The following is a 27,033-nucleotide window of genomic DNA, read 5'->3' on the forward strand; positions in this document are numbered from 1 at the left end:
TGTTCTAGGTCGAGCCTACTTAATGGAAGCAAGTGGTGCTGCAGCCCATGTCTCTATAAGCCATATGTTGAACCATGCTAGTAGCGTGGCCCTCCCGATGCCAATGCTGGTCTGTCATGTGGACCGAAGTAACTCAACAATTAGTGGATAGACGTGAATTTGTACAGACATTCATGGTCATCTCTCACTGGTAATCGCTGCATTTTTAGTTTTGTGCCAACATCACGTCCAAAATGTTAGTCACCCAGTACTTTGGTTTATGACCAAATACCTGAAGAACTGATCTGTAGTCTACACATGTTAACATGCTAACATACTAAACTAAGATGACAAACATAGTAAACACACTTGCCAAACATCAGTGTGCTAACATTTGTCATTGTGAGCATGTTAGCATTAGCTCACAGCCTCACAGAGCGTGGCTATAGACTTGTAGTAAGTACTTGTAAGTATGCATATAGTCTTTCGAATGGTCAGTCAGAAAATAAATCATCATGAATCATCCACAACCTTGGGAAAAATGAAATATTTGCCGTATTCCTCAGCCTTATTGAGACAATGAAGTTCAAAAATGAAATCTAACACTCACAATTGCACTTAAGAAAAGAAAGAGTTCAGCAACGAGACAATAGAGATCGGGGATCTTGTTGAGCACTTTGTATTCATAAAAGGTATATTTTTGTCACATTGTCTTTAGGTTTTGATAATAATGTTATATAGAATCATAGGTTGATAATAGAGATCAGAGACATCTTATGTTTGCTGTTGACATGCAGTCACCTCTGCCATTGTATTTCCTATTGAGTGCCGCCACCTTGTGGACAGAAAGATTACAACACCCTGTTGACGTGAACTTAAGCCTGATTTACAACACAGTCTGTTTACTTCCTCCTAACTCTCCTCTACACAGGATCATGTAGCAGTTAAGATGTGTAGACTGACATTTTCTGTCAGGAGACTGACTGTGAAGAAAATCCGAGTGTTTATTGAGGTTCTGCCAAGAGTTTTTGAGCGACTACCCACAGTCTCATGTTTATTGTCATACTTCCAACATGAGTTGGAGGAACGAATGTTAAAACCCACTTTTCTCTTCAATACAGATATTATTTTACCACTTAATATTTTTTTTCCTTGCTTTGCTCAGCTCCTCCCATTTGCCCAGATTCCCCACACATCTGGTTGCTTTGGTTTTTTTCCAAACTGAATGCTGCAGAAGCCTGAGGGGGAAAGTGAGGGGGGCGAGAAAGAAGATATATGAAGAAAAGGGAGTGGAAAATATTAGAAAAGCAAGACGAAGAGACAGAAAGACGGGAAAGGGTAAGAAAATAATCAGTGGTGGAAAACAGTGAGTTAAACAGCACATTTCCAGGAAGAGACAGAGTGAGCAGACGAGAAACAGAGTGCGAGGGGCAGATTTTTTTATTTATTTATTTTAGGCAAAAATAGTGGCCTCAGACAAAGGTTTGTGTGTTTATCCACCAGCAGGTCACAGTATGGCGCTGTTCCCGTTCTGCAAGATGCCCACAGGTCAGTACAACCTCAGCCACTGCTCCACCTCTCCTGCTCTGTGTCATATCTGGTTGTTTTCCCCTCACTTGTCATTGATTTGGTAGTCCGTTGCACATGCTTGGTTAAAGCTCAACTGCTTTAAAGGCAAGGGGATTTGGGTCGAGCCAGACAGGCTGACTTGCAAGCACCAAAGCTTTGTAAAGCTTTTCACAGAGGTTTTCTGTGAGCAGCCTGATCCTGATGAATATGTCCAGGAAGGCAAAATAACCCTTTAATTAATTCAAGAACCTATGTGCATTTGTCCCAAACATCTTAACTGGTGAAAGAGTGCAGATCAGGAGAATGTACACGTGGAGAATATGAAGATAAACATGTAGATTCACTCACATGTGCTTCTACTTAGGTTCCATTTTATGCCATCATGTGTAACATTTGGCTCAAAACCTCTTTTCAGGGATCTCTAACACTCATCAGCCCCGTCTTCCTCCTATATTGTCTTTGCTCGGCATCACGTCCACAGTTGCAGAGGACATGGTTTTACTATGTTGTATATCCCAGTTATGACTGCTTGTTCACTTGATATATTATCTCTTGTTTGTTATCATGTCTCTTTACTAAACTTCCTCAAAATCAGAACAGGGTTTATGAACTGTGATTATCTCATTGTGTGTGTCAATAGTTAACCAGTAACCTTTCAGATCTTAAAGGTAAACTTGTGTCTTGTGTTAACTTTGTACGACTACTGCATCAGACACATTATTTGGTCTATATAAATATCAATATTATGGTTATACATTATGCGTATTTAGCCTATATACATTACATGAACTATAGTGCGGGCCATGTGAGTATTGCATTTGCTTTAGAGATTATATTTTGCTACAGGTTGCTACACTTGCTAAAGGGAGGTATTTCTTTAGCAGCACATTCTTTTCCTCTGAGCTTGGGTCTTTTCACCTGTCAGGGATCCAAAAGAACATTTGTCAGTGCGGTTGCTGGAAAAGTAAAGCAATTTGAACTGGTTTCATTTTATTAATTGTGTGTACATCTGTGTGTCTTTAAACAGGACCAATCAGAGTGACCAGAATACAACTTGTCCTGTACTGTTTTCTCCTGTCTCTTATCATTTGTAAGTGTACGGAAGAATTTGCTCTGCTCTGCTTGTACTACTACTCCTGTGCCGGGACACTAAATGCACATAGAAAAAGTTGCTTGTGCCAGAGCAAACCTTGTGGATTTTGTCTTGATTGTGAAAGATCATTAGAAATATGTAATGTCTCCTCTAAATGTTCCAGTTACAAAGTAATTTAAATTAGGTCAGTTGTGACCAATGGGATTGAACTGGGTGACTTTTCTCCAACTCTACAAAAGTATATGCGTGTCCCTCACAAGTGTCACTGCCATTTATATTAAAACAAAAACCATGTTTTGCCCCTTCAGACTTCCTTCATGGACGTCAAGGCACTGTTGGTGTGGAGTCACCTCATCCTATCTTTCACGCCTTGGGACTGGACAGGGGAAGAGTAATGACAGACATGACGGTTGTCAAAGCAGCAGCACCACAAACTCCTCTGGAGACACCATGGGGTGCTCCTTTAGTGTGGGGTGACTCCCGTAATTCAGCTTGGCGTAGGGCTAAATTCGCACAAAGGGAAATCCGCACAGGTCTGCTGACCCTTGTGGTGGGAACGTATGCCAAATACATCCGACGTTTCCTCTCTTCAGCTGAAACCCACTTTCTCCCCGGTCAGATGGTCACCTATTACGTTCTCACAGACAATCTCCGTTCTCTCGATCCCCCTATCGAGTTGGGGCCGGATCGACAGCTGAAGGTGGTTCCTGTTGCTGAGCTGCCTGGGTGGGACAGGTTAGCCCTTCGCCGCATGGCCCTGTTTGCTGATGCCATCAGAAGCCCAATCAGCAGTGAGGTGGAATACATCTTCTGTGCTGACATCGATCAGGAGTTTGTGGCCCCTGTGGGAGAGGAGATCCTGGGACACTTGGTGGCCACGTTGCATCCAGAGCTTTATGGGATGCCACGAAACGCATTTCCTTACGAAGCCGAAGAAGTCTCATCAGCTTGCGTGCACGAGGATGAAGGAGACTACTACTATACATCTGAGTTATATGGAGGTTTGGTTTCTGAGATGTACAGACTGGCTCGAGCCTGTTCCCTACTCATCCTGCAGGATCAGGCTAGCGGGATAATGGCCAGGGGCCTGGAGGAGAGCTACCTGAACCGCTACTTGATCAACCGCAGGCCGACCTGTGTCCTGTCACCAGAGTACAGCTGGTGGGACTCGGCTCTGGCCGGGGATGTGCCTGTACAGAGGCTAGTCTCCTTGGGAAGGCCATGTGAAGCTGAAGATAAGCAGAAGAGAGACGAGCACAAATGTTGAATCAGTGCAGAAGGAGGGTTCTGCTGGCCGAACCCACAAGTCTGGATGTAGATCTCACACCCTCATGAAGAACTGCTGTTTTCAGTGTTACATTTCCTTTTAAAGAAGGTCTCTGCTCAACTATTAGGACATAGTCTTATGACAAGACTGGAGATGAAGGGAAAAGATGAAGAGAAAGCACAGATTCCACTCATCTTTATTCATTTCAGAATTCAGAATTTCCATTTCATTTTCTGTTCTTTAAGCCAGTACATGTAACCTGCCATCCCACAGAAGCACACTGCACAATCTGCTCTCAATTAAAGACCCATATGTGTGAACAGAGTCTCTGCATGCCTGCTATCTCTTCCACAGCAGACAAAAAAGAAATTGACCTGTCTCTTTAAACAACGCACTGTCCTCTCCATTAATGTCAACCTCAGAGATACTGTTCCAGTGGCTTTGTGGTCAGCAGCGATAAGAGTCAACAGTGTAAGTGCACACTTTCCCCACAGTGGCCAATCATTAACTGGAAGAGCTGCTGTTTCAAGGTCTTTAAATACCAGGTGGGGGAAAAATGGATACAACAGGATGCTGTAACACGTGTACAGAGGCTACTGTGTTCAAGTTTTAGAAAAAGCTAAAAATAGTTTGGGTGAAACTGCTACAGGATTTCCATAAAAACTGTTTTTTTCCCCAGCAGCAAATTAGAGTAAAAGGTAAACTCAGATTACCTGATGTTGGTGGTTGTTTAGTTGTCTGTCAGTCTGCCTCTCTCTTTCTCCCAAAAACAAACACACTCCCACATTCACGCGTTCTTCTCTTGCGTGCATGCTGTGTTTTAATGGGAGGGTTAAACAGCAGCAGATGGCTTTTTCTCACTGCCAGCAGTCTCTGTCCACACGGCCAGATCGCCACGTAGAGTGAAGTTGGAGGTAAACTTCAGATAATCCTTTGAAACTTTTCTTCTTCCACGAAAAAATTTCCAGTGCTTGCCACACAGGTGTGTTTATGTGTGTTCATTATCAGTTTTCACGTGCCAACTCAAATTATTGAATCCAATTCAAATTTGAAATAAACTGCCTAATATATTGCAGCTCTCTGTCTCATAACACCTTGCTTCCACATGACAACATGCACAATATGATCGGCAGATGCTCCTGAACATTTGCTGTGTTTTGTTTTGAGTGCCTAGTATAAAGGCTTTTTACGCAGGCTACCTGATCCATGCTGAGTGGCCCTTTTCATGCTATACCGCAAAGCAGTTTAAAGAATAATTGGTTTAATCCCTGTCATGAGGTTCACTGGTGGTCAAGGAGCCTATTGGCAGCAGCATAGCCTAAGGCAGCATAGAACTCCTGAACATAAAACTCTACACACATGTAAGCCTGCTTCTGAGATAATCAATGATTAAATCTGTTGAAAGATCACACATAGAAATCTGCCTTGTGTAAATATAAGGCAAATAAGGGGCCTATAGGCCCATGTAGCTATACAGACAGGGATAACATGGAATTGTCATGAGGCAAAAAGTTAGGATTCATCATTTCCTTTCACGAGTTTCACCGTGTGGACACATTCAGATAAGCTTCTGCTAAAACACGCTGTTTAAAAGCTATTTAAAAGCCTGTTCTAGCTCCTTGGCCTCACTGACCCTGTTAAGAAGCAGTTTTCAACAAGCTATCTCTACAATGACAGCGTTGTACACGCAGCTATGCTAACCTGAGTGTATTAGCCAAAAATACATTAATAAAGCCCACCAGGTAAAAAAAAATGATTTTTTCTTTGCTTGCTATTACAGCACCCTCCATGTCTGTATGTCCATCAGTTAGCTACCTGTTGACTGTGTCTGTGGCCCAAAGAAGGGCTCGGACTTTTCCTTTCTCCTCTTTTATTTTTGTGTTTTGTGTCAATTTGGTGTATTGAGTGATATGATTTTTCTAAATACAAACATATTGACATCCATTGGCCATTAGCTGCCAATGTTAGTCGATCTACAAAAGCATTTGGATGGTGAATATTTACAGTAATTGATGGGTGACCACTTCAGGAAAGCAGTTTTATCCAACTGATGTGTAACTGGTTATGTTTGGGTGATACTAATGAAACATTTGGCCAATTGGCTGCTCTGATAGCCAGCCGACCTGTGACAATATCACCACATATGGTGGATTTTCAACATTGCAGCGGTGAAGGATGAGGTTATTCTGAATATTCCATGATTGACACACTATTAAACTATAAAAACTGATGCTGCACACGTCGCAGGGGAACACACATTGTTGTGTTCCTGACAATCCTGACAATTTCAAGCCAGTCAACATGGGCACTACCTGGGAACCAATGAACATATTTTTCCCCTTTATCTACATGCACAGATTGGCAAAAACCATATACAGTCACATTCAAACCAAAAGGCGATTTGGAGTCTTGAGCTTGTCTGTCCTGCATGTGCTTGTTCTGAAGGAAGAAGCCGGAGCATCTGGATAAAATCCAACCCAGGATGTTGCTGTGAGGCAACAGTGCTAGCTAATGAGCCACTGTACCACTGCCATGCCTGCTTATTAGAGTCAATTGCAGGTCAGCCACAGGTAAGTTAAACTGCTGGAGACTTTTGATGATGGGGCAATTACTCAGTCGCAAGTAGGTGTTGATAATTTAATTCCTGTTTACTTTAGTTATGTTTAACTATACAAAGTAATTAAGCTATGTTACAACATTGTAAGTATCTTACATATTAAAGTGAACCTTGATATTGAACAAATTCTGTTGTCTATGCAAATATCCAGTGTGGGTTTCGTATGTGCTACATCTAACCCACATTAAAATGCAGAGACACTTTGATTAGCTTAATTAATAGCCCAACAGAGATAAGATAAGTTACGCCATGTGACGTCAGTGTGAGCATCAGACTTCTCAGTCCAGCTGTCACTAAATGACCTAGCTTTCAGCTTGCATGAGCAATATCAGCACTAAATGCTTCTTAAACACCCGAGCATATGATCTGACAAACATGACTGAGTTTACCTGTTTAGCACAAGAGATAAAAGGTTGGTATTCCTAATTCGCATGAATGCATAAAGAATCTTTGAATATTTACACTGATGATTAAAGGCTGGACCCTGAAAAGATTTTAGTGAGTGAGGGTAGCACCAGTTGTTAGAGTTTATTTCATTAGTGATGCAGTAAAGGGTCAAATGGAAGGGAACAATCCAACTCTAAAAAAGAAAAAGAAAAGAAAAACAGAATCTTTCTGGGTAAACCATTTGACCTAGCAACAGAAAAGGGTCATCTTTATCACTGTAACTGATGTCAGGCTCCAGCCCCTAAAACATGTGCCTCTGATTAGCACCAAAACCTGACCAAATAATACACCTATTAATGATTAACCTCTGAAATTCAGAATTGCTTGTAAACTAGAGGCACATGCCTGGTATTACTCAAAACTGTGATGAAGAGCAATTTAGAGAAGAAATAGCAGTGACAAATGACCATTTCCTCTATGCTGAACACTAAAATGTAACACAGAATTAGCCACATTTGAAAGATAATTATCAGTGGTCAGTCTTCAGTGCAAACAGTCAAGTAATCTACAGTCTTCCTGTGTTAAATGATTAGTCTTTAACAAAGGGTGTATATGTTCAACATGTTCCTCACAGTGAGCTCTTCGGCTTCCACCTCCTATCCACCCCAAAGGCTTCAGTTAATTGTTTGCACAGCAGGCAACCTGTCAGGCAAACTAGGGCCTCTGGAATTAAACAGACTTAGTCTTTAAAATTTGCATGCAATGAAATTAAGAGACAATATAATGAATGTGATGCTGTCAACACAGGCAGTTTTTTGGGAAATAAGAATTAAAGTGCAAGAAGCTTTAAGTGTGCGTGTATGTGTGTGTGTGTGTGTGTGTGTGTGTGTGTGTGTGTGTGTGTGTGTGTGTGTGTGTGAGAGAGAGAGAGAGAGAGAGAGAGAGAGAGAGACTCCTCGGGGGGATGGGTGGGGTGAGGAGCTGTGGTAATCTGTTGGATTCACACAGGCCTCTCCCCACCCTGCCCAAGACTACTCCACACCAAAACACGCTGCCCTAATCACCAGGTCAGGGGGACTGACATGGGGAGATAGTGGACATGCAGCTCACAGGGGGTCACACTTGTCCCCATTGTGCTGATGTTACGTTTTATCCCATATCATTAAAGGAACCACATGAAAAATGATGACAGACCAACATGAAGGCACAGTGGTTTGCTCTCAAAAATGGCCCTCGCTTAGTGCCATATTAAGAAAAATGTAATCCGCATGGATGTGCATACTTCCAAAAGCAGTGTTTGGTTTTACTGTTGAGCATGACTTATAAGTTTATTCACCTCACTTGTTGTGTGGGGCAGCTCATTTTCAGAAATAGGAAGAATATGTACCAAATGCCTTCACAATCTAATGATTTAGATTGTGTTGATATTCATTACAAGGCCTGCTAAACTGTATTTGAACAAAAGTGAGTTTACACTGCGGTAGTCTACAAAAGCCACCTTTAACAGTTTCAGTAGGCTAGAATTAGTTCTACCATGTCAGCAAAACAACGCAGGCAGAGGCACTTTTGCCAAGAGGGTAGCTTGGTGTGTTTGAGAGGGAGGCCATGAGCTGTGGGCTGACAGACAGAAACGTGTGACAAGACCTGTTTCCTCTGAGCTTGAAAGGGCCAAATGCAGACAAATAGGACCCTGTGCAGTCCTGCTTCTGCAAATGGAAAGCAAGAGTCAGTTGTTTAAGTCAACTTAATTATGGCGCTTTTATGCACAATAATATCTTGTAACTCGCAGTGATACGTGCTATACTGTAAACTCACTTCAGCTGGAAAGTGAAACTCTAACAAGTTAGCAAGTTAAGACTAATCCAGAGCTGTGAGCCCTTCAGGCAGCAGCTGTAGTCCCTCCCCGGGCCAGAGTGAGCACAGGCAGTCTGTGCTGCTAAATGCTCCAGCCTCAAAGGGACGATGGTGGAGGGCTGGTAAAGATGGCGGCGCTCTCCGAGGATGGGAGGTACGGATTAAATTGTGGCCAACAGAGCGCAGACAGAGTCACCGTATTACATGTGAAATTGACCGAGACAGCACTGAGAGCGATAGAGAGCCACCAAAAGTGTATGGTGAGTGAAACGGTCGTTTATTTCACGTAAAATTAGCTAGGACTGTCGGGCTGACACAGCTCGTCTCAGCTGGGAAGCTCAACTGCCACGCACAGCTAAAGCTACAAAGTTAGCTAAGCTGTTGACAGAGCGAGTTTCTGCTTGATTTTTTGATTATATTAGCCCTGTGTCATTAAACGAATCAACCGAGGAAGGTAAGCGAGGCCGTGGCCTTATGCTCTGGCCAGGTTTTACGAACTGACAACGTTTAATTGATGTAGAAAACCTGTTGGTAAAGTTAGACAGTCTGATTAGCCAGCGTTAGCTCCAGCTAGGCTGAATCTCCTCTGCTGTGCTGGCCAGCCAAGTCCATTTTTTTCCTGCCCAACCAACGTTACTTTGACCAAATTAGGAAAGTGGTCATTTTATGTCGACTAGTACACTCGTGAATACTTGTCACTAGACAAGTTTTTCACAAACTGAGAGTTTAACCTAAAAGCTTAGCTAACTAACATGAACTTTCATTCGACGGTGTAGTCAGGGGCAGGGTGGGAAAGAAGCTAAGTTACGGATAAATTGAGGCTAAAGTAACTTGATAATAACTTAATGGCGTTTGAAGCGTGTGGGTGACTGGTCAGTTTACCAGATGGTTGCAAGTTTTAGCTAGTAAGAAAACCTATCACTACAAAAAGGCAGGGATGTGGAGCTCATAGCCAGGCTCAACCCTTTAAAGCTACTCAACTTTATCATTAAAGGCTGCATTCAAACGAGCTGCCACACTGTAGCTACGGGATATATATGAGCAGGGTTTACAAAGAACATTTAATTTGGGCTTGTTTGCCAAATCGCAGATAAATGTGTGTGTACTCCCATTCACGTTAAGATGCATGAGTAGGCCAGCAGTTACAAATGTATATGCTATCAGATAGCAACTAAAACACTGTTTTTTAAAGGCAGTATGATTGTATCTTCCTATGTGTGTGACATACAATTTACTCATCTACCTTTTCACTCTGAACAACTGCTTCATTAAATGTACTGCATTTCACCCCAGAGCTGGACACCACCAGTCACTGAGAAGCTTCTGAAACCAAGTGTGCTAACAGGGTGCTGCATAACTGTGCAGATTAAATATAACTTGTTAATCTTGAACTGTACAAATGCTGTAATCTTGTTGAGGTGCTACACAGGTCAGCTAATCTGGAGAGACCTCTGCAGTCTTGAGTTGCAGAGGCCTGAAAGCCAAGTTACCTGACCTAAACTCTGCCAACAACAGCGCCATTACATAACCCACAGGCCTAGGTCCCTGTTCAGAGCTGATGCACTGTAGCATAGCACAGGGTTGCAGTGTTGAGAGGTCTCTGCTTTTTATGGCACATGGTGTGTGTGTGTGTGTGTGTGTGTGTGTGTGTGTGTGTGTGTGTGTGTGTTTATGTATGCCCCACACTACTCACACCCCTGTATGTGAAACTATTGATCACTGTTAGCCCCATATAATAAAGATATTGCCTGAAATGAGAATAAATAGCACAATTCAAAATGGTTATCTAGTCAGTGCCTGACAGCTGGTAAACCGAGTCATCACTAAGTTGAATGAATTCTTTTGTGACAGCCCATGCTACAGCCTTATTGGATGTGGTAATGTTGGTCTGTACGCTGCATTGAACGGCAGCCTGCCATCTCTTGCTGACTGAGCAGCCAAAACTGCCTGCTTTTTGTTTCTCTCTCCCTCTCAGTAATGTGTGTTGTAGCTCAACCAGTCATCGAACTATGGAAGCTGGCTATCTTTGTCTTTCTGTGGTGATGTGAAATGTGATCAGAACTCTCTCTGTGTGTGTGTGTGTGTGTGTGTGTGTGTGTGTGTGTGTGTGTGAGAGAGAGAGAGCGAGAGCGAGAGAGGACTGGTTGGTGTGTGAGTGAGTGAGTGAGTATATGGACAGTGGGGGAGGGAGTTCAGCCAGTGGCTTGGAGTAGCTTAGCTTGAACAGCCATGACGTGGTTCTCTCAGCCTGAAAAAAAGTACAGATTCTATCCTTAATTATCTGCATCTTGTTGCATGTCTGAGTTAGCGAGCATATTTTAATGTCCAGGAATGTGGAGAAGCTGTTGTTGATAAAATGCACATTCCAGTCAAACCATAACATTTCAGAAGTCCAACTTGTTCTCCTTTTGGATGTGTGAAGAAGTAGGCAGACTTGTGTGTTCCTATCCTAACCTGCGCTGCACCAGAGCAGCCACTGCATATTTGTGGCTGTCAGCTCCGTTTCAAGTAGCCATCAACATAAACCTGCAAACCTACACAAAGCACAGACATTTCAGAAATATTCTCCTCAAAAGATCCAGTGTATTTCAGTGTTTTTCCACTGCTTGTGTTTAAATAAGAGCAAACAATTTCACCGACCACCTGCCTCTTAACCACTGAGAAGATGCAAGTTGTCTCTCAAGTTTCTTTGTTGATTTGAATTTAAGAGCTCGGAGACTAAATGTTTGCTGCCAGTGGATGACAGTCAGGTATTTGTGGCTGACAGTCGCTCATGGTTTCTGCAGCACGTGTCAGACCACTAGTGCCAGATACATTATCAACAGAAAAAAACATGCAGCTAATTATTTAATTTTTTTAAAGCAAATGCCAAGCACTCCTTAGCTTAAGCCTCTCAAAATTGAGAATCTACTGCCTCTGTGTTTTACGTCATTGTTAAGATTGACATTTTGAAAATAACGCAGATGCCAGCTCCTCAGCTTTTCTGTTTTGCAGGTTTTTTGTTTCGCTTTATGAACACAGTTTACTGCAAAGGTATTTTCTCTCACATGTTCAGAAGACGTGTGCATGTAGTCTTTACACAGTGTTTTCCAGGGCTACATTTAACAGAATATCAAAGGTGAGTGTTTGATCAGTCAGCCTTTGTTAGTGTAAGTACGGGATGCTCACCGTGGCAGGACCCTAAGGCTCTGCTGTCAGTCAAGTAATGCAACATGTTCTGCAGGTTATAGACCAGTGTTTTCTCAACTTGGCATGCTGTAGCTGTTCTTTGGTACGTACTTGTATGACTCTTCCAATAATCCTTTACATTTCCAAAGTGTGAAACTATTTACTCTCTTCATTTTCAGAATGTATCTTCTTTGCGGCCAACGATACAATTCAAGGGACTTCAAGGGGTAAGTACCTTAGCCCTGTTTCAGGTTAGCAGCAAGCATACATTAATGACAGGTTATTTATGCAGTCATCTATTGATTTGTTAATTTACTGAGTTTTATTCATTCTTCACTGAGACTTCCCCACGTGAGAGTATCACCAATAAGACCACTTACTTGGTCAAGTTAATCAGCTACTCATAAACAAATACTACAGTTTATACTTGTCTGTCTCACCCATGTTGGCCTATTATAGCATTATCACAAGTGCATCAGGTGTTAATTTATTGTTTGATCAGATTATACACTCATCAGGGTGTAACAATACGGAGCAAATCACAGTATGAAATGAGCAACAAGGCATAGCCCAGAAGATACAGTTATCGTTAGAATTGGAATAGATGTTGTGATTTGCTTATTTATTTCATATTGTCATAACACAATGCAGACATAGTCGATTTTTAATCTAGTTTTGATTTGGTAATTAATTCAGGATTGGTGCTATTTGTGCTTGATGGAAACTGTCTGGTGGGATGTTCAGAAAGGCACAAACTAACTTCAGAAGTCTGTAAACACCGTTTTGCACGGTTTGTAGTGCATGATGCACATGACTCACAGACAGCCTCCCCTTAGCTGCTCAGACCTCAGAGACCTTCCTTTCTCATGCAAACTCCCATGTTGTTCACATCAAACACACACAGACACTGAACTGTAAGGAGGAAACCCAGGGAAGATTTGAAGGCATTTTACCACATGGTTGGGTAAAGCATATGGCAGTTTTTTGTAATGATAAATAAGCCAACTGTATTATCTGATTATCATCTCAGCTCAGCTACCTCAGACACTCGGGTGTGAACAGATGCTACAAGTTGTGCTATTCTCCCTTTTTGTGTGAATTTTCTTTTATAGCGCATTAAAATTCCCAAGAAGGATTCCTCCTCTGACACCTTCCACAATTTTGATTTCTACCTGTCTAATGTGGGCAAGGACAACCCTCAGGGAAGCTTTGAGTGCATCCATCAGTATGTGTCAAGGTAATGGTAGTCACCGGTCAGCTGAATCAGCTGCTACTGTCTTACTACACATTGCTAGAAGGTAATCCCTGCCTGCCTCACATTTCTCTCTCATACTCCCTCTTTGTCTCCAGCTCAGGGGCCTCACACCTGGCATTGTTGGCAACAGTACAGGACAAGGTCACAGTGTGCGCCACCAATGACTCCTACCAGGTGACCCGGGAACGCATGACCCAGGCAGCGGAGGACACACGTGAACGTGGGACCAAAGTCATCAAGCCTGGGAGCCAGTACAGAGGTAAGGCCCTCAGTATCGTCTCACTACTGCACCCGCCACAGTAGGATGCCAGGTTGGATCCCCGGACACCAGCATTGCTTTCATCCTATCAACACCTGTCCTCTCTTTTCAAACTCGGCCCCTTTTGAGAGACTGAATAGGTGAAAGCTGACAGCCTGACTCCATTCAAAGCCATTATTGCAACTGACTAAGCCATTTTGCCATCTCAGTCTTTTCTAGATTATCAGTCTGACTGATAAGGGCTAAGGTTGCCACGTTAAGCTACCTCTGTTTTATTGACATATAGCCTGCCAAAATGATAGAGAGTGTCACAATACAGGCACCAAATGCTCACTAGCAACCAGTTAGGACTTACTTTTCACCTTTTTCTTACACTTCATGAACATAAACACATGCAGACCGGTTTCCTGTCCACTGCGCCACCCAGTGCCAGTATTTGAGTCACACAAGCTGAACAGAGAAAGTAATCTTTGATAATCTAATTTGGCTTGTCACTCTCTACAACCTTCTTCCTATGTCTTATCCAACTCAGAGCAGGCAGGTCAAGGGAAGTGCAAGAAAACAACTTGCTGATGTAATGTCTCGTGCCAAGTGTAATTTTTTTTCCCCCATTCCTGCCTGCTTTCCATATTTTCAGCATCTGTTCTTAGTCTAAGCAGAAACTTCTTGTACAAACTCCCAGTTGCAATACAAATACAGGCTCAAGGCACACACAAACTAACACAATTTGCCCACACATTGCTGAGGTATGTACCCACTCACAGTGAATGACACTGTTTCCATGTTTTTTTCGTTTAAGATTATCAAGACCAAATATGTCAAATGTCAAAATTAGCAAGCCAGTAAAGGAAAGGAAGGAAGAGTAGCATCACCCAGTCTCTTATCTTTTATCATATAGAAGTGGTTTGTCTGTCAAATGTCTGACGAACCACAGAGCAACACTGAATGCAGTATATTTTGATGTCCTGTCTTTAAGTGACAGTGTCAGAGATTTCAGTCCTGGTGGGTTGAGTGGCACCTGTAGTTACTGATGGTGACAGCAAATGTGGTTTAATACTACAGGTCACATAATTCTGGGGACGTAGACATAAACCATCGTCATATTAATAATATTAGGGAATAACTGGCCTTTTCCCATCATTCTGTGAGCAACTGTGATCTGATTTTATGCTGCACACAGCATGAGTCTGCAGACAGCAGGACACAGTGAAACATAACCTTACAGAGAAGTTGGAGGTTTGTAGCCTGTAGCATGCAGCTGTCCACCTAACATGGCTGCTCCATCTCGTTCCCTTCCTCAACAGGCCAAACTGATCTGCTGTCAAAAAAAACCCCAAAAATGTTGTTTGTAGGCCCGTTTTTAATGAACGATAGTGGTCAGTGCAAAGCTCACTGACGATCATATTGCATTTGCTGTGGCTGCTTCCTGATAAAAACCAACTTGTATCTCAGCAATGAAATGCTTTTAACGTGAAGCTACATCAGTAGAAAATGTTCAGTTTTCATTAGCATTTAGTTAAAATCGCATTGTTTCTGGGAATGTCAGTTTTATCCTATTGCTCCTGGGACATCAATTAAGTATTCTGATAATACTGCAAATATATAAATATCGCAGTACTTTCAGTCATAGGCCGTAGGCTCAATAACCGTTGTGTTAACTCATTCAGCGATAGGGACATTTATTTAAATGAAAATCTCTAGCCTAAATGTAATCGTGTATGCGCAGTGGAGAAAAATGCTGGTTTTGGCCAAAATTCTTACACGAATGATTCAAAACGCCTTCTTCAGTCTGGCCTCAAACACGGACAGTGTTTGGCGTGTTGAATATTGAAGGGATTCTGATAGCCTTGTAAAATCTCAACTGATCTCTATTAAAGAGCTCCACTTCACAGAAAACTTTGTTTCCTGCCCCCCAAGAAGTCCCTGTTCCTGAGGTAGTAAGTTTCAGTTGATCCAGAACTGCTGCTGTGAAGGCTGTTGTATTGAATGTTGCTGACTGGTAAAACAGGAATCTTATTTATTCAAATGCAAGCAAGTGCTTTTTGTCTCTAGTGTCAATATTATAGCAGGGAAATCGAAGAAATGTTATTGTTAACGTTTAGATTACAGTTAATGCTGTTTAAATGACATTTGTACTGCCGACGTCTTGACTTTTCTGTTTTCTTGTGTGAGAAGAAAGATGAGCAAGACGATCCAAGTAAGAGACATGAAACTGAAATTTAACTATGTGGATATGTACGAAAGCAGAAAGAATTGCTCAGCAGATTTAGAGACAGGTGACAGGTGTCACCATCTGTCCTTTTTCATAATAATAATAGCCACGTTTTTCAGTTTGAGTAGCGTCACTATCTACAATGCAAAGTAAATTGAGCCATCTCTATAGTAAAAAGTACTTTATGAGATCTAAGGCCTCATCAAAGATCTCCTTGATTAAACCAGGATCAAACTGTAGCTCAGTCCACACATTATCTATGTGAGTTAACGCCTCTTCAGGCCTGTTTTTCTGGACCCTGGGGAAATATTTGCATACACTGGCCCAGATAGAAACTGGGAAACGAGAGGAGCAGCACAGAAAAGGGGTGGGACGGGAGTCCGTAGCAGCTGGTTTGGAGTGAGCACCCTATTTATTAATGCAAAAGGAGCCTTGAGCGTCTTGTTTTCACAGGTTGTTAATTTCAGGTAACTGTCTGTAACTTGTATTTTCATCTTTATCTTTAGCTGCACAACCCAAGTTTCTTTACTTTTGTGTACATTTTCTATGTACAAGGTGATTATTTTAGAAGGAGAAAACTTGATAAGCTTTTCGTGTGCAGCAATCTGTCACTGGCCTGTAAAACAACACCAAGTGTGCTTTTCCATTGCTCCTAGTCTCTTGCTTTTTGACAAGAAGGAGGGGGGAGAGGTTTTTTTTTCTCTTCCTCTTTCTAACCTTAATCTCTTAAAGAGCTTTAGAATTTCATAATGACCATGAAGCACTATAGGGAACTGTGCAGTGTGCACCATGACTGTGCATATGGCTCAGCAACACAGACAAGAGGACCCTGTGGGCCTAATCACCTAAACTCTACAACCCTGATTCCAACAATTTTGGGACCTGTATAAAACATACAAAAAACTCAATGTGATTTTTGCTTATCCTTTTTGACATGTACTCAATTGAAAACAATACAGAGACAATATATTCAATGTTTGACCTCATCAGCTTCGTTGATTTTTGTAAATATCTGCTTATTATGAATTAAATGCAGCAACACATTTCAGACAAGTTGGGACAGGAGCAACTAAAGACTGGGAAAGATGTGGAATGCTCCAAAAACACCTGTTTGGAACATTCCACAGGTAAACAGGCTCATTGGTAACAGGTGATAGTATCATGATTGCGTATGAAAGGGGCATCCTGGAAAGGCTTAGTTGCTCACAAGTGAGGATGGAGAGAGGTTCAGTCCCCGTTCATTTGTAAATGATTGCATTCCGTTTTTATTTCTGTTTTACACAGCGTCCAAACTTAATTGGAATCAGGGATGTAAATCAGTTTTCCAAACCAGTCTTGGCTGATACAGAGAGCTGCAGGCCAGTGTGCGATGTAGTTTAGTGCTGGTCTCTTCTCTTGTGACTGACTTTCTGATGCTGTTTGGCGTTACCGTTAGTGCTGCTGAACGTCCATGCTTCAAAAACTGTAAAGAGTGATAGTTCCTGCCACCACAAAAGCAGATTTTTGCCTGAAAGCACTTAAATTGACATATGAGGAGCCACTCAAAATTTCATCTTGTGTAACCTTTGTGTCCTGAGGAGGCCTGGAGTGGCCACGGAGAGGTCTCAGAGGTCTCGGAGACCGTGTTTGGTCCCAGTCCGGCCGTGTTTACTGGGAAGCTGTTGACTCCATGTTTCACAATCCAGTTTCACCAAATGGAGTGAATTAAGTTTTTAAGTTGTGTGTTTGTATAGTAATCAGTGAAGCCTGGTGCCCAAAAACATTGTGCTCTGCCAGCATCAGTTTTTCCAACTAAATTCCTGTCTCATTTGTTTTCTGATAAACAGTAACCGTATCAACTTCAGTGCCTAATAATGCTGTTATTCTAACTACTGTAGCTGTCGTATGCTGTCAGAGAATTTTGTCATCTGGAAGTGGGCGCAGTTTAATCAGAGGAGGTTGGAAAATAATAGCTGCATTCCATTGTGCTGACTCTCTGTATCGGCACTTATCTTGCCTGCACGAATGAACCAAATTGTGGAAAAATTTGTATCTTGTGCCATGCAATTCTCGAGGTTCATGGGAAATTGCATTTGGCTATTACAGCCTCATCAGTCTGTCAAATGTTCCTGGAATCTTTGATCGACACTCTTGCTGCCCAGTTTTTAGAGAAGCAGTCCCAGTTCATTGGCTTCTCTTCAAGCATGTCATGTTTATGGCCGCCTGAAATTCATCTTAAGCTCCTGTTTTTATTGTCATGAGGTTCATGGCGTTGTTTGTGAATATGAGAGTGGCTTCACTCAGTGAGCTGAACATGGTAGGCAGGAGAGTTGCTGATCAAATATGTGAACAACAAACTTCCTTGCAGAGCAGAAAAGGCTCTTGAACACAATCTTCTAACCTTCTGTCTTCAGGAAAGCAAGTCCATATCCGTAAGCCGGCACTGTCGGCCCCAGAGGTGGTCCCAGAGCGCAAGCGCTCTACACCCATCAACCCAGCCAACACTATTCGTAAGTGCCTTTCCAATAACCCTGTGTCCCAGCGGCCGTTCCGTGACCGCATCATCCACCTGCTGGCGCTGAGGTCCTACAAGAAGCTGGAAGTGCTCGCCCGTTTGCAGCGGGACGGCATTAACCAGAAGGACCGAAACTCATTGGGGACCACCCTGCAACAGGTACTGTCTGTCTTTTGTGGCTTTTTTTTAGTGCCATGATATGCTTTGTCAATATAGAGGCAGCAACTTGACATGGAAGTGACCCTGTGATTAGTATTTACATATTATACAGAAAAATAGAGCAGTAATAACTTTTGTTTTTACGAAAGTCCATCTTAAGGTATTTTACACTAAGCCCGATGATCTTCTTCAAGTGTCTAATTTGAAAGATCCCCTTAGCCTTCTTAACCATGAGATCGAGGCACACAAATCTGCCCGAGGAAATCCGGTTCACAGTACAAAGGCTTCATTCACTTTGACGGGAAACGAACCACATAATCGTTAAACAGTATTTGCATGCGCAGATGTTTGGCCAGCACAGGAAGTGTGAAGTTTCTGTATACTTCTCATGCTGTCATAGTTTCACTTTTAAACTCTGTGTGTTTGTGTGTGTCTCTGTATATATAACAGGTGGCTAACCTGAACCCCAAAGACAACACGTACTCATTGAAGGACTTTATATATCGTGATATCCAGCGAGACTGGCCTGGATACTCAGAGGATGAGAAGTCCCAGGTTGACCGGATCCTGGCTCGGTACAGAACTTACTTACACTCTGAGCATAAATACACACTCACTTGAGGGGCTATAACTGTTATTACATGAGTTCAGGTGGCAAAAACAACTGACAGCTATACAGTTTAATGCACTCTCTCACAGGTCTTCGTCTTGTGTTCATGTTTTTTAGTCTGTCCCATATACATAAATACAGGAAAAGGACAAAATGGCTTGTACTTAGTTGTGAGATTTGAATTATATTGCATTAGTCCTGAAAGAGAAGTTAGAAAGTTTTTACAGATTGTTTCATTATTTATTCAAAGTTGCTCCAGTTGAAGATGCCCTGTGGACTTTTGTTGTAAACAATCAAAAGTTACAGTGTGTTCACATTTAGTTTACTCACCCAAACACGTTGTGTCTCTCCTCGAGGCCTGGCAGACATGCTCAGTGCATTGCCTTATTCATTAAACATTTGCAAAGCAGACGCTTTTAAGCATTTTGAATTGTGCATAGTTTACAGACATGTTTGCTCGCTTGCAGTCTTTTTCTTATTTGCTATTGTTGGCACACGTCCAGCTGCAGCTGCTCTCTGTTAGAGGAGAAGTAAAGATAACTGAGAAAATAACTTCCTATGTACTTCATGAGCTGTGAGTTTGAAAAAGGATGTTCTGCAAACAGTTGTTTTAATAGAAATATGACCTTCTTTTCTGTTCCACCATTCCCCACTGACACACTCTCTCCTTTCTTTTACAGCAAATTAGGTCTTCCTACTGAGACCCTCACATCAAACAATTCTCCCAAAGACAGTGTCCCCACATCCCCCCAGGTATCTGAACAAATACACACTAATACACACACACACACACACACACACACACACACACACACACAGCCCACAGTGAAGAATGCAGTTTTTCAGCTGAATTCTGGGTGTTTTCCTGCAGAAGCGTCAGCCAGACTTTGACTTCATTGATCCTTTGGCGCCCAAGAAAGCCCGCATCTCCCACCTCAGCAATCGAGGGCCAACCGCATCTTCATCCTCCTCCTCCTCTGACCGCCGCGAGGATGAGGGCAGTCCCAGCTCTAAACGCTCGTCCCTACCCTCCAACGTCACCTCAGGCCCTCCCACCCATCTCCCCATCTCGTCCCACCCTCCTGCACCCTCTCACCAGCAGCCCAGCCCAGCCTCCAACTCCAACTCCCCCAGCACCCCGGAGGGCTGTGGCACCCAGGACCTGCCCATGGACCAGAGCTCCTCATGCAGAGACCCATCACCCAGCCCCTTCGCCTCTGATAGGACCCTGCAGGAAGGCTATCGGCACCCTCTCCCTGTCCCCAGACCAGCTGCCTCCCCCAGCCCCCCTCCTCCTCCTCCCCCTTCCTCTGCTCCTGCTTGCACCTCACTCACGGTTACCTCGACTGTCATCACCAGCCCTCCTCTGTCCAGCAGTACCAACAAGAAGTTTAAAAAGAAATCCAAGAAGCACAAAGAGAAAGATCGAGAGAGGGAGAAAGGGAAACGGACGGAAAACAGCAGCAGAAGTCCTTCCAGTGTAGCAGAGCAGACTGAAGAGACTCACAGAGGCAAAAAGAGGCACAGAGCTGAGGAGGACAGCAGAGAAGTGATCAACAAGAATCCTCACAAAGGTCAAGGTGCGTTTCTGTCGTGTTAATTCTCAGCATCGCTGAACCAAAAGGTTCAAGACTTCAATGACCATACACACGCGCACGCACACATCAAATTACTATCAACTATCTTTTCAGCTAGCAAATCATGTTTTTTTCATGTACATTTTGATGTTCATGTTTCCATGCCCTCAGGCAGCACTTAGTTCTAACTCTCGTATTACCTGATTGACACGTTTTGATGAACACGCATTGATAAACACACTCTATGCCACTTGCCCATCAAACAACATGAAAGTTGACGACAGTCAAACATTTGGCTGCTAAATCTACTTTGTATACTTTTTCAGTAGTTGATGGGGAAACCAAAATATGCTCAATGAAAATTTTAATTAAATTTTTCAGATGTACAGAAACGCAGCTCCAATAGTCCTTTTTCACTGAGTACATTTTGACGTCTCAGAGCAGGAAAAGCATGAGTGTAAAAAATGAACTTAACAATTTACATGCTTCAGGTCTTGTCCATATACAGATGTTTTGTAAACTGATATTTTCCCCCTCCATCAAAAGAAGAAAATTGTGTTCTCATAGCTTTAGTTTTACAAAATATTTATGCACACACAAATGCAAAAACAATTCTGAAAAGCTCAAACAAGCATGCCAGTCCAGTAGGTGGCAATAGCATCTACATGAGCAGTTCATCCTGGTGTTTTACACACTGGCTCACTGTCGCCCTGTCGTGGAGCACTGGGACTCTCCAGTAGAGCAGAGTCATTGTTAATGTGAGGAGTCACACTTGTTCTTTTCCTACTGACAAGTCCAAATGTCTGACGTGAAAAAGGCCTATTGGATGATTAAAGTGCTCTGTGTCTGCTAGATGCTGAAAAGGTGATGGTTTAATAAAGTTGTATCCAGCTTGTTTTGGAGTTCTTCTGCCCCCTAGTGGCCACAAATCAATTAAAGCAGCTTTATTGTCAAAAGTCTTGCAGGAGGCTTTCACGTGCGTGCGTGTGTGCGTATTTGGACTCAAGCATTGAAATGTCTTGTGACTCACATTCCCACTCGGTCCAAGTTTCCAGCTTCCAGCTAGTTTATCTGTCAGACCTTGAATGTTGTTCACCTTTTTTCAATCTTATCTGCAGTTTGAGAGACCTATTTCCTCACAGTCTGTGTGGTTCTCAAGAAAATGCTAATGTTAGGTTTAATAGCTGCTCTTATTTAATGTATTTCCAGTACAGATATGCCTCATTTACTGCCTAAACTTGTATATACACATAAAATACAGAAGTTGCCTACAGAACACAAAATCATCAAAGGGCAAAACAAATGACATTTTGTATTTTGTGCTTCATTAACCAACCATGCTGCTAAATGCAGTTGTCCATAATTGCAGGAGTGTTGATTCTGTGTTTTATTGCTCGTCAGTATTTACATTCTTACACTTTCCTGTTTCAGATAAAGAGAAACCAGTCCAATCCACTGAATTCTCCTCCACAATTGAGATGCCTGACTATGTAGTGTGAGTAATCTTCATATGCCTTGAAATGTCCATTTTGCTAAAGCATGACCCTCTTTGCCTTTCAGGGCTTCACAGTTTGAACCATTTGACTGTCATTAAACAATGAGAACAGACACAAGCTTGAGAATTAGGACACAGAAAATGCAGCATTAAACACAGATGTGTTCAATCTGTGCAGTCTGGTATTCTTTTCAATATTTGACCTTTAGCAAACTGTCATAACAAGGAAAGCTGGGGAAAGGTTTGCTCATGGTGGACTGCTTGTTTTGGTTTTGCACATAGCAGAACAATATTTTCTGAAATGCTAGTTTTATATTTATTAAACTTGATTTGATCAGTAGAATAGATAAAAGTGCAGATCTCGCCTGACGGAGGGAGACTAGCCCACCTTCTGATACACGGCACAATGATGATGTTGGTTGTCAGTAATAAATATAAGAGCTGAGAGATAGACAGCATCTAGATATTTATGGTTAGGAAAGCATCTCCTGTTCCTATACAAAAAAAACAGGTTGTATCCTTAATTTGGAACTTCAGTTGTCTGTATGGGTCTTAAAAGTAAATTTACTATCAATCACTATGCCTAATTATTAATACAAATGGTGAATAATGGAACTCTATGGAATGCCTGTAGTCACTGAAGAAACTTGGATTTCTGCTGTGTGTGTATGACCGCTTTCAAAAGAATTGTTCAATTAAATTTCCTGTCCTGTGTTTACAGGAAGTACATGCCGTTGGTGTCCATGGACCAGCGACAAAGCTACAAGGATGACTTCAATGCAGAGTATGATGAGTATCGCCTGCTACACGCCCGCGTGGAGAACATCACCCGCCGCTTTACCCAGCTGGATACCCAGTGCAGGAAGCTGGCACCTGGCACCAAAGAATACCAGGTCACTGTTGACTCTGCACTCACGTTGATGTTACCGGTTTCACATGCCAGTGTCTTTTCTGCAGCCCACGTACTGTGTAATCCTCACTGAGCACTTTTGGTAGATTTGTCCTCTTACACAGCGTATTCCATCATTTTCATGAACTCACAAAATGGTGGCTGGTTAATCATTCTCATGGTATCATTGGGTCCCTGTACTGATGTTCCCATTACAGCACATATTCATGTCATCAGAGGTTCGGAGCCTGTCTTCTGGCTATTGTGTTATCACATAGAGCTTTAAAGTGATTTCTGTATGAGCTAAATGTAGCATTCTCAACGTTTTCACCCATACTGCCTCAATTCCCTGCTACACTGCTAGCGAATGCACAGTATGTCATTTGTGATTTGTAGTATTTACAGTGTAAATGACCTGCATGTGCATCAAAAGTGATCATTTTTACTTTTAATTGTACAGAAGGTGCAAGAAGAAGTCTTGAAAGAGTACAAAAAGATGAAACAAGTAAGTATTTACATAGACTTGTGAGGGTTTTTTTTTATAGACCACAAGCATTTGGGTTGTTTGTTCTCATTATGAACTTGTTTTGTCGAACACAGCAGGAGTTGCTGTTTGCAGTGTTGATGATTATTGTGTGTATGTGTGTGTGTGTGTGTGTTACAGCACAGCCCCAACTACCACGTGGAGAAACAGCGCTGCGAGTACCTGCACAACAAGTTGGCTCACATCAAGCGGCTAATAGCTGATTTTGACCAGCGCAGAGCCCAGGCCTGGTGCTGAGAGCACACAGCATCTTCACTAATCAGTATTGAGAACGGAGTGTCGAACCAGGAGGGGGTGTCCAACTGGCTGTTATTTAACACCCCTTCAGTTACTGCCTCCACAACAGCCCTGCCCCCCACCTCTCTTCCTTCCCCTTTCCTTTTCCCATCATCCTTCTTCATTCCTTCCTTCTTTTCTGATCTTTGATTCCACTGGCTTCATTGTTGCCTGCAATCGTGAAAATCCCACTTTGACTTTACCCTCCCCCATCTTTTGCTTTCTATTTTTTTCCCCTTCAATGAGCTCCTGTGGACTTCATACCACTGGACTGGAGGAAGGGGCTGCCTGCATGTGTGAAAGGGTTCGGGGAAATACTTCAACTCTTCTAACCTTTGAAAGACTTTATCTTCAGGCAAAAAAAAGAACAAAAAAAAGTATTTTTGAGCATCACAGAAAATATTAACAATGTATTTAAGTTAAAAAAAAAAGAGGGAGATCTATTTATTTTGGGACTCGTAGTGCAAAAAAAAAAGAGTCTGCAGATGATATATTGTTTAACTTTTGTTGAAAACAATGCAAAAAAATTACCGCGGGCCTTATGTGTTTTGACTCCGTGAAGCCATTTTGCACGCAAGATCCATTAATGTCCTCTCATCTGGCAAAGATGTCTCTGCTGCCTCATTTCCTCTCCGTAAAAACTGTACTGGACAACCTTGCTTCAGCGCACTGCTGTCTCCGCTGAGTTTGAGGCTGAGGAGGAAGGAAATGAGACAGGCCAGAGAAATCACTCGAGCTGTTTGAGAAACAACAACTGTACGTGTGCATGGATTGTAAATTTAGTTGTAATGGTGACATGGGGTGGTGAGGGTGGGGTAACTAAAGGAGTGTGGTCCCCTGTCAGTAGGGGGCCGTAGTCCCCGCACCAACAGTGTTTAGTGTTCACGGTGCATTATGGGTGCCTTAAGGTGTTTACACTCGGAAATGCCGAGTTGGGCCGACCCTTAGGGTCCACAGGCTACACAAAGGAACTATAACTGCCTGGAAACAGGCTGTGTGTGTGTGTATGAGTGTGTGAGTGCATGTCTGAGATGCTGGAGGACGGAAGGGATGTTAAGTCTGGAAGGAGTGTTACAAAATCGTGTGTGTGCGTGTGTGTGTTGTATGGTTGTGCATTATGTGGAGTGACAGTTGAAAGAAAAAAATAGAAATGTGGAGAAAAAAGTGAGAAATATGAAAAACAAACAAAAAAAAGCTGCTATAGTGTTTGACCAGCCAGAGCACTCAGGATCAACCTGGCTGGAGTAACAGTACCTGATCTTAATTAAAGAGATATAGAAGATCTTTATTTTCCAGAATGGTTCATGTGGAGACCCTGGAAAGGACTGCGCCCACCTCTTCAGCTTTATCCAGCGCAAACAGTCTGTTTCTGTTGTAGAAGGAAGCCAAAACTCGTCATCCACAAGAGGACAAATCTGTATCACGATGTCAGATGTATTTGATTCTCAGTTTTGAGTTCTGCGGAGCAGTGAAAGGTTTCAGAATAGCATTTTTTTTTTCAACATTGATGCTGATTTAGTTCAATGGATGGATGAATGGCTTCTATGAAAAGTCTTTATTTCAACAAGGGAAAAATTGTTTACAAACCTGTGTTAGAATGTTTGCCAAAAATTAAATACTTTTCTTGTTCTGCATTCACAGAGTATAATTTCTGATTGGGGCTTAATTTTAGGAGACTTGAATCGTGGAATGTGTGTCTCGTTCCATGAAGAAAAAGTAAAACTCCTTTACATTTGGGGATGTGAGGATGATTGTCACTGTGCCCCTGCAAAGATCAGCCGCTGGAAGGTGTCGACTGGAAACTTGTGTTGCGGTCAGTCCTTCTCAGGAGTCTGGTCTCACTCACCTGTAGAATCTAATGCAGTCCAATACATCAGCCCTGCCACAACATCTGTCTTTATGGAGTTTGGAACGTTTAGTTCATGACATGTGAATTCGATTATATGTTTACAGCTGAGGTCATAGTTAACGGTGGTGTTGTACTGGACTGCATTATATTCAGAGGTGTTTCTATCTTTTTTTGGCTTTCCCATTTCCATACATGCAGGGTGCAGAATGTTAGAAACACCTCTGAATATAATGCGGTCCAGGACAACACCACCTTTAACTATGACCTCAGTGCTGCAACATGTAATGTGATGAAGCCCTCTGAGTCTGTGTCCTGTGTTGGGAAGTGTTTAAGTGAACATTGGTCAGTTGTGTTTCACGTCTGCTTTGGTTGTGGCATCCTGTCAGATGGTCAGTCTCTGCAGCAGACTGGCTGTTTTGTTCGGCTGTCAAAATCAATTTGGCGTAATTACAAACTGAGCTTCACTTCCTTGTTGTCTCTCAGAGTTATTTTGGACAGAAAAACAGCATTTGGATCTTGGATGTGTCACAATGACATAAAAAAACGTTCACAAGCGTTCAGGCTGTACTCGAGATCTACGCTGACTACATCTGTGGGCTACAGGGTCAGTCTTATGGTTTATTTTTCCTGTTTTCCCTTGCAATGGTCATTTCCTGCAATTTGGGCTTCACATTCAGCCTGTAAGGTGTTATCCGTGTCCTCTTCAGCCCTCCAAAAATGTCTTTATCAGAACAAATTTACTTCAATTGGGTCTCATCGACATGAATTAGCATTATGTGACTCATTGTGGCGAGAAAAAGGAGGGAAGGAAGTCGTTTGATCAAGAATCTTAATGAGGAAGTGACAGAGTTTTGAAAGAAATGCCCTGGCAGTGTTTTGATATGAGAAACCACTGAAAATCAAGTGTGAAATCTGATCCTGCCCATGTGAAAATATAAGACATTTCAATAAAAATCAACCTAGTTTTACCTGGAAAATGGCTGTTGTTGTATTTCCTTTGTGGTTTCCTTTCCATGCATTTGAAATATGTCTGATATGTGGTGTTATCTTTATTGACTCAATAACAGATTCCTCTCAGAGCTCTCATGAGCAAAGAAACATTTGAAGCCATTATTCTGAATCACTGTTACAAAAGACTCGGCACCATCCGCAGTCTGTGGGCCTATTGAGCTAGCTGCTGTATGGTGCAGAATATTACAATTGTCCAGTTTGCACTTACATTTTATTCTAAATGTATTCATGGTAAAATATAGGCAATTGAAATATTGGTTCTAAATGCTCCTTGGTACCTGCAGTTTTATAACTTGGAAACTATTATTCAAAATGCAAGCAGTCTGGTTTATAAGAGCCACATCTGAATATAGATCATTCTGCACCAGACAAGGAAAAGATGACTGAGCTGTACACAGAACATGCCTCCATCTTCCACGTAGTTGACCTTTGTAGACAACTGTTGAGAGTTAAATAGGTGACTGTATAT

The 27,033-nt window shown here is 42.3% G+C and overlaps 2 protein-coding genes across 2 annotated transcripts; both read left to right on the forward strand.

The window, feature by feature from the left end:
* The first annotated feature begins 1,246 nt into the window (after positions 1-1,246).
* On the forward strand, positions 1,247-3,908 carry LOC143335794 (globoside alpha-1,3-N-acetylgalactosaminyltransferase 1-like). Its single transcript, XM_076755434.1, has 4 exons — positions 1,247-1,317; positions 1,483-1,527; positions 2,576-2,638; positions 2,950-3,908. The coding sequence occupies exons 2-4, from the start codon at positions 1,494-1,496 to the stop codon at positions 3,906-3,908; spliced, it is 1,056 nt and encodes a 351-aa protein (XP_076611549.1). The 5' UTR covers positions 1,247-1,317; positions 1,483-1,493.
* Positions 3,909-8,852: 4,944 nt separating this feature from the next.
* On the forward strand, positions 8,853-26,526 carry ell2 (elongation factor for RNA polymerase II 2). Its single transcript, XM_076753686.1, has 12 exons — positions 8,853-9,026; positions 12,114-12,161; positions 13,047-13,171; positions 13,285-13,448; positions 18,054-18,313; positions 18,764-18,888; positions 19,604-19,676; positions 19,795-20,503; positions 21,932-21,995; positions 22,717-22,888; positions 23,345-23,389; positions 23,549-26,526. The coding sequence occupies exons 1-12, from the start codon at positions 8,853-8,855 to the stop codon at positions 23,663-23,665; spliced, it is 2,076 nt and encodes a 691-aa protein (XP_076609801.1). The 3' UTR covers positions 23,666-26,526.
* The last annotated feature ends 507 nt before the right edge of the window (positions 26,527-27,033 follow it).

The sequence above is a fragment of the Chaetodon auriga genome, chromosome 2, assembly GCF_051107435.1.
Source record: "Chaetodon auriga isolate fChaAug3 chromosome 2, fChaAug3.hap1, whole genome shotgun sequence".
NCBI classification, from domain to species: Eukaryota; Metazoa; Chordata; class Actinopteri; order Chaetodontiformes; family Chaetodontidae; genus Chaetodon; species Chaetodon auriga.

Coding starts and splice junctions, on each gene's coding strand:
- LOC143335794 (XM_076755434.1), top strand. CDS start 1,494: ATGGCGCTGTTCCCGTTCTGCAAGATGCCCACAG. Junction 1,528..2,575: donor GTTCTGCAAGATGCCCACAG/GTCAGTACAACC, acceptor GTCTTTAAACAG/GACCAATCAGAGTGACCAGA. Junction 2,639..2,949: donor TCTCCTGTCTCTTATCATTT/GTAAGTGTACGG, acceptor TTGCCCCTTCAG/ACTTCCTTCATGGACGTCAA.
- ell2 (XM_076753686.1), top strand. CDS start 8,853: ATGCTCCAGCCTCAAAGGGACGATGGTGGAGGGCTGGTAAAGATGGCG. Junction 9,027..12,113: donor AGAGCCACCAAAAGTGTATG/GTGAGTGAAACG, acceptor CTTCATTTTCAG/AATGTATCTTCTTTGCGGCC. Junction 18,314..18,763: donor TGGGGACCACCCTGCAACAG/GTACTGTCTGTC, acceptor TATATATAACAG/GTGGCTAACCTGAACCCCAA.